This window comes from Cynocephalus volans, chromosome 14, assembly GCF_027409185.1.
Source record: "Cynocephalus volans isolate mCynVol1 chromosome 14, mCynVol1.pri, whole genome shotgun sequence".
Taxonomy (NCBI): domain Eukaryota; kingdom Metazoa; phylum Chordata; class Mammalia; order Dermoptera; family Cynocephalidae; genus Cynocephalus; species Cynocephalus volans.
The window spans coordinates 72,430,639-72,436,638 of record NC_084473.1 but is presented as its reverse complement, the minus strand read 5'-3'; the positions used below and the strand labels follow the sequence as shown (position 1 = coordinate 72,436,638).

Below are 6,000 nucleotides of genomic sequence, written 5' to 3'. Positions count from 1 at the left end.
ATAAGTAGCTCTCTGGGAGAAAAGCCATGATTTGTAAGGTCTTCCAATTTCTGTGGTATACTCTTATTATGGTAATACTACTATTACGGCTGATTTCAAGCTACCAGCACGACATCAGTAAACACAGAGTTGGTAATCAATGTGCAGTAGCACAACATTATATAGAATTCCTACATTCGGATACAGTAGACAATAAATAACGTCAACAGCATGGATAACAGTAAAGGGTAGTAAAAATGAGAAAGTGATGAGTTTTGAACATCTATTACCTTTATTTATATATACTTTAAGTTTATATAATTTAATTTTTAATAATGACCATGTTTAACAACTGCTTCCCACAATTCCTGAACATTTTGAAACCAGCACTCCAAAGTCCACAGGAGCTGAGCCCAGCACACCAGTAAAAGAGCTGTCTCACAGTTCAGACATTCACTGGCTATGGTCCTGCCACATGCAGAGAACAAACTGCGGCTTACTCTCAAAGCTAATATCCTGGAGGAGGACTCCAATTCATCTACCATGATCCTGTCACCCTTGTCGCAGGAACTGGACGTGGCTACAGAAACCTGAGAAATTTCTAAAGATTAGCTTGTTCATGGGGTATACCCCCTTCTCATGCGTACTGCAATACCCATTTTATCTACAACTCCTCCAACCGATTTTTATTTTATTTATTTATTGTTTTACAACAGACCTTTTTGATTACTTTAATGGATCATTTTCACCCCCCACCCCCGTTTGTTTGTTTATTGCTCCCACAAATAAGTGAGAACATGCTGTACTTCTCTTTCTGTGTCTGGGCAACCAATTTTTTTTTTTTTTTTTAAAGATGACCGGTAAGGGGATCTTAACCCTTGGCTTGGTGCTATCAGCACCACGCTCTCCCAAGTGAGCTAACCGGCCATCCCTATATAGGGATCCGAACCCGTGGCCTTGGTGTTATGAGCACCGCACTCTCCCAAGTGAGCCACGGGCCGGCCCTGGGCAACCAATTTTTTAAATGAAATCCCTATGAGATTACTCCCTCTCCCTCCACTACTGTTTGTTAAATCTTGATTAGAGGGAGCTTCCTCCGGAAAGTAGAAGACAACGGATCCAGTTCCGGTCCAGGACTGAGAGCACAGTGCCTGATTCTAGATAGGGTTCGCACAAAGAAAGCCAGCCTGTGAGTGCTGCTTTCCGTAGACTCAGCTCAGGCAGTCTCTGGCAATCTCTCCTCGACCTTCCGCACAACTCCGCTTGGCAAAGTGAACCCTGCGCCCGCCCAGGCTCCTGCCCTGGAAACAGAACCCGGCCTACCGGATCCAGGGAGGCACATCACGCATGCGCGGGGCGAAGCGTAAATCGACGGCGCGCGGAAAGGGGATGCACACGCCGCGGCGAGGCGAAGCGCGGGAGCGCGCCGGAGTGGACGCGCGAGACCCGGGTTGGTTGTGCGAGCTCAGGAGGCGAGCGCGCGCGCGGTGCTCGGGCCTCGGCCATGGCTCACAGGCCGAAGAGGACTTTCCGGCAGCGCCGAGCCGACTCCAGCGACAGCGAGGGTGCCGGGGAGCCGTCTGCTGAGTCCGGGGCGCCGAGGGAGCAGGCGGCCTCGGGCTCTGCGGAGGAAGGGCCGCCTTGTGGGGGAGGCCACGCAGAAGTAACGAAACGGCCTCACCGGGGCCGGGGGCCTCGGAGTCGGGGCCGGGTCTGGGCGAGTTCCCGGCGCGCCGCGGGAGTGGCTCCCCGCACGGACAGCGGCTTGAGCATCCAAGGTGACGCGGGCAAGCGGGGTGGACGGCCGAGGTGACGCGGGGCGCGGGAAGAGGTCGCGGGGTCCTTGGGTCCTTTCGTAGAGGTTCCTGTAACCTGGTGCTGACCGCCAGCCAGGCTAAGTCGTGGAGATAGTGAGACAGCCCAGCGAGACAGCCCGGCTGCCTGCATCTACGTATTGGACTTCTTGGGGCAGTAAAAGGAATCCTGTATAGTTTGGTGGCTTTTCGCCCCGTCAGATGACCCTCCCAGTTATTGCTGTAGTACAGTAATTAACGTTTATGAAAAGCCTAAATAGTCACAAAGGAATTAATTCCTAATGCTGTTAGGTAGCCAAAGGTTATATGCCTTTTGGAAACTTGTCCCATTGATTTTTTTGGAAGACACTTACCAGAACAGTACATTAGAAAAATCTGACTGACAGGTTTTGAAACACTGTTTTTTGCTTATTTTCTTCTTTTATCGATTATTTGCAAAAACTGACATAAAAATAATATATGCGACGCCAAGTAGCATTATAAGAGATTCATGACACTGTACCAGTAATGGAGTTAAATACAATGTAGTCGTTTTGAAGTACCAGAAGTTGTTTACATAAAATGTATTGCTCTGAGTTTGAATTGGAGCTTAATAAAGAATAGTTTTGACTAGTCTTGAAGGTCTAAAATTTTCTCCCCACTGTTTTTAGTCCCATTAAAGCAAACTTAGTGATTTCTTGTTTATTTTATTTATTGACAAATAAAAATTGTATATACTTGTATACAACATGTTTTGAAATGTGTATACATTGTGAAATAGCTAAATCGAGTTAATTAACATATGCACTGCCTCACGTACTTACCTTTTTTTGTGGTGAGACACAAAATATACTCTCAGCAATTTTAAAGTATGCAATATATTGTTACTAAGTATAGTCACCATGTTGTACGATAGGTACAAAACTTAAATTTTGTATCCTTTGACCAACGTCTCTCCTACCATACCCTTCTTGCCCCGGTCTCCCAGCTCCTGGTAACCAGCTTCTGTTCTCTGCTTCTATGATTTCCATTTTTTTAGATTCCTCGTGTGAGTTAGATCATGCGGTATTGTAAAAGGGTACATCAAAAATTCTGTGGAAAAAATAGAATTAAAAGATAATACAATCTTTTAATGAACTTTTTGAAGTACGCTTGTATTTGTATCTCTGTACCTGGCTTATTTTACTTAACATAATGCCCTCCACATTTATGATCTTAGTGATTTCTTAGTCATTGTTATCTATTTGTCTGAAGTTTTGATTACCTTTTTTATTTGTTTAACTCATCTGGTTAAGTTGTAGTAGGGAAAATTGAGGCCAGGAGTTGCTTTTTCTTTTGCCTTCTAGAGCAATGATTCTAAACTCTTTGGTCTTTGGACCCTCTTTATACTCTTAAAAATGGTCAAGGATCCCAAAGAACTTTGGGAAACACTTTGAGTTAGACCTATCAATAATTTGCAAATCTCTTTAATGTCTGGCTAAATAGAAGACAGCTGAATTTTCATAGTTGCTTCTGCATTCAGTTTGTTGGTGCTATGTTTTGGTTGAAGTATTTGAAGAAAATACAGCCTCTGACAGATATGTGGATACAAGGAGTACTTTTTAGATCATTGAGGGTGTTCTGCTTTAATATTATAACAAAGCTCAACAAGTAAAAGTCTTATACCATATCAGTAAATTTTTGGTATTCTATTAAAGTCCATTGGTCTGCTTTGCACTTTGAATGGATCTTTTACTTGTAGCATCATACATTGGTTATTTGGAAGGTATTCATTCCCTAAGTTTGCAGAGCATTATATTTCTTCTTGGAAATGTTGGCAAGTTCATCTTGCAACTTAATCACACAAGTGCTTTTCCTTAAGGCAACCATTGTATTTCCATATGCATCAGAAGTACCTTATGAATACTTCCATTTTGTCACACAGAATATTAAAAAGATGTCTACTCAAGGGTCAAGATTTAATTAAGTTTATAATTTATTGTTTCACCAAGGACTACAAGTGAAACTGGCTTTTTTTTCTTCCCCTGCCAATCTGTGGTAATGAGGAATACAGTGACTGGTACTAGAAATTGGTGTCAGTGCCTTGATTCATACCAAAGAGCTAGCAGTTTTACCCAGCACTGCTTTTGCTTCCTTATGTAAATGTCAACACAGTGAAAAGAACAAGTAACATGTTAGTATTATAATTAAAGTATTTTTGACTTCATAGACCCTCAAGGCTCTCAGGAACCTCCAAGGGACTATGCTTTAAGAACCACCGTTTTGGTGTTAATCCACTTTAGGAACAGGTAGGGGTTGTCATAAATAGTATTACCTAAGAAAGATGTGAGCTGTAGCTATGTTGCTTTGGTATTTTAAGTTTTGATTTGACTCCAAACTTTTTAAAACTATGTAGGTCTTCTAATTAAGGTAAAATTTTAAGATAAAGAGATCTAAGTAATCTTATGTTTTAAGGTTATTCATAAAGATGCAAAATTATTGTGAACTAACAAATCCTTTCTTGTCATTAATGCCAAAAATTCCTTTACATTTTGTGCATTCAGTTCTCACAACCCCTCTGCGGGTTTTATTTCTTAATGTTATTTTTGTTTAATTGATTAATTGAGGTTAGCAGACTAAGTGACCCTCCACAAATCACACACTGAAAAGATAGACCCATGCTTTCATCTGAGACTGAAGTGCTTATTACAGTATTTCTTGCCACCAGCCATTGAAATATGGCATAACATAAGGTTCTGGTGTTAGATACAATTAGGTTGAAAGCCCTGCTCCACTTACTTTGTGTTACCTATCCTCTTAGTTCTTAGTGTTCTCATAAGTAAAAACGTTCACTTTATAGAATTATGGGTATTAAATAAAATCATGTAAAATAGATTTTAATATGCTTAGCAAATAGTAAGTGTATATATATTAAATATTTTTTCTTTTTCTACTTATTCACTACCACTATTTTTCTTTTCCAGTTATTACTTCAATTTTTGTCCCTTTATTTTTTTCTATAATGTTCACGTCATTCTTTTCGTTGTATCCTTTTGGAAATATTTTATTAGTTATGTAGGTAGTACAAGTAGGGAAAGTCTTTGTACACTTATCAGAACACTCAATTGTTTCAGAAAGACCAGATGTTGAAGAAAGATCTGTATGTCTACTTTAAATAAGTGGAATAGGATTAAAACACTATATTATACATATACCACGTGTTGTTCAGAATTTCAGTTATTCCAATGTATCGACTCAACTTTGTACTAAAAAAAATTTTCAATTAGATTCCAGAACAGTTGATATTCCAACAGATGAAGAGGATGGAGCACATCACTCCTCAGAAAGTAAGGATGATCAGAGTTCATCTTCTGATAGCTCTAACTCTCTGGAAGAAAAGGAATTTTCATCAATAGGTTGGTAATTTTTGTAATTTTGGTTAAGAATTCTATTTCTAATATTAGTATTTTCTATACCAGTGATTCTTACTGTTGATAACACAACAAACTCTAGTGAAATATGGGAAAAGTAGGTCATTACTGATGATTGCCAAAGTGCTGAAATTGCCAAATTGCTCATTTCAATTACATAATACGCCCAAGGTCAGACAGCTTGTAAGAGGCAGAGCTAGGATTCAAACTCGGGCTGTTTACTCTAGAGCCTATGTTCTTAACCACTGTGCTGTACTGAGTGATCCATGCCAGTGCCTGAAGGATGGTAAAAATTTGTCAGTGAGGATGTTTCGGTTACAGGGTGTAACATATCTAAAACTCTAGGGATGATAACATAGTATGTGTAGGGAACTAAAAATAGTTTTGTTTGGCTGAAAATGGTTGGTTGGGAATTTAAAAAGAAGAAAGAAAGCAGGAGGAACAAGTTGGAGTCAGATTATGCAGAGCTTGGGGAACTATGGAAAATTTTGTACAAATAGATAACATGACCATTTTTGTGTTTTAGAAAGATCAGTATAGTTCAGGGGTCGGCATATTACCAATTGTGGGCCAAATCTGACCCACCACCTGTTTTTGTAAATAAAGTTTTGTTAAAACACAGTTATACTCTTTCAGTTACTTATTATCTGTGGCTGCTTTTGCACTGCAGTGGCAGAGTTGAGAAGTTGAAACTTCTTATGACCTAATGAGGCCTTTTGACTGCAAAGTCAAAAATAGTTATCTGGCTCTTTACTCTAGCTCAAGGATTTATAACTTGTTTTGTGCTGTGGACTCCTTTTTCAGCCTAGTGAAACCTA

General features: G+C 40.0%; 1 protein-coding gene across 10 annotated transcripts in view; it reads left to right on the top strand.

The window, feature by feature from the left end:
* The first annotated feature begins 1,389 nt into the window (after positions 1-1,389).
* GCFC2 (GC-rich sequence DNA-binding factor 2) overlaps positions 1,390-6,000 on the top strand; it is a 46,891-nt gene continuing 42,280 nt past the window's right edge. For all 10 annotated transcript variants that reach the window (XR_010021653.1, XM_063078208.1, XM_063078207.1 and 7 more), the window contains exons 1-2: positions 1,390-1,757; positions 5,039-5,167. Coding sequence is in view for 9 of the 10 variants with exons in the window: in XM_063078208.1 (XP_062934278.1) it covers positions 1,484-1,757; positions 5,039-5,167 (403 nt within the window). In the remaining variant the exon portion in view is untranslated. The remainder of the gene's footprint in view (positions 1,758-5,038; positions 5,168-6,000) is intronic.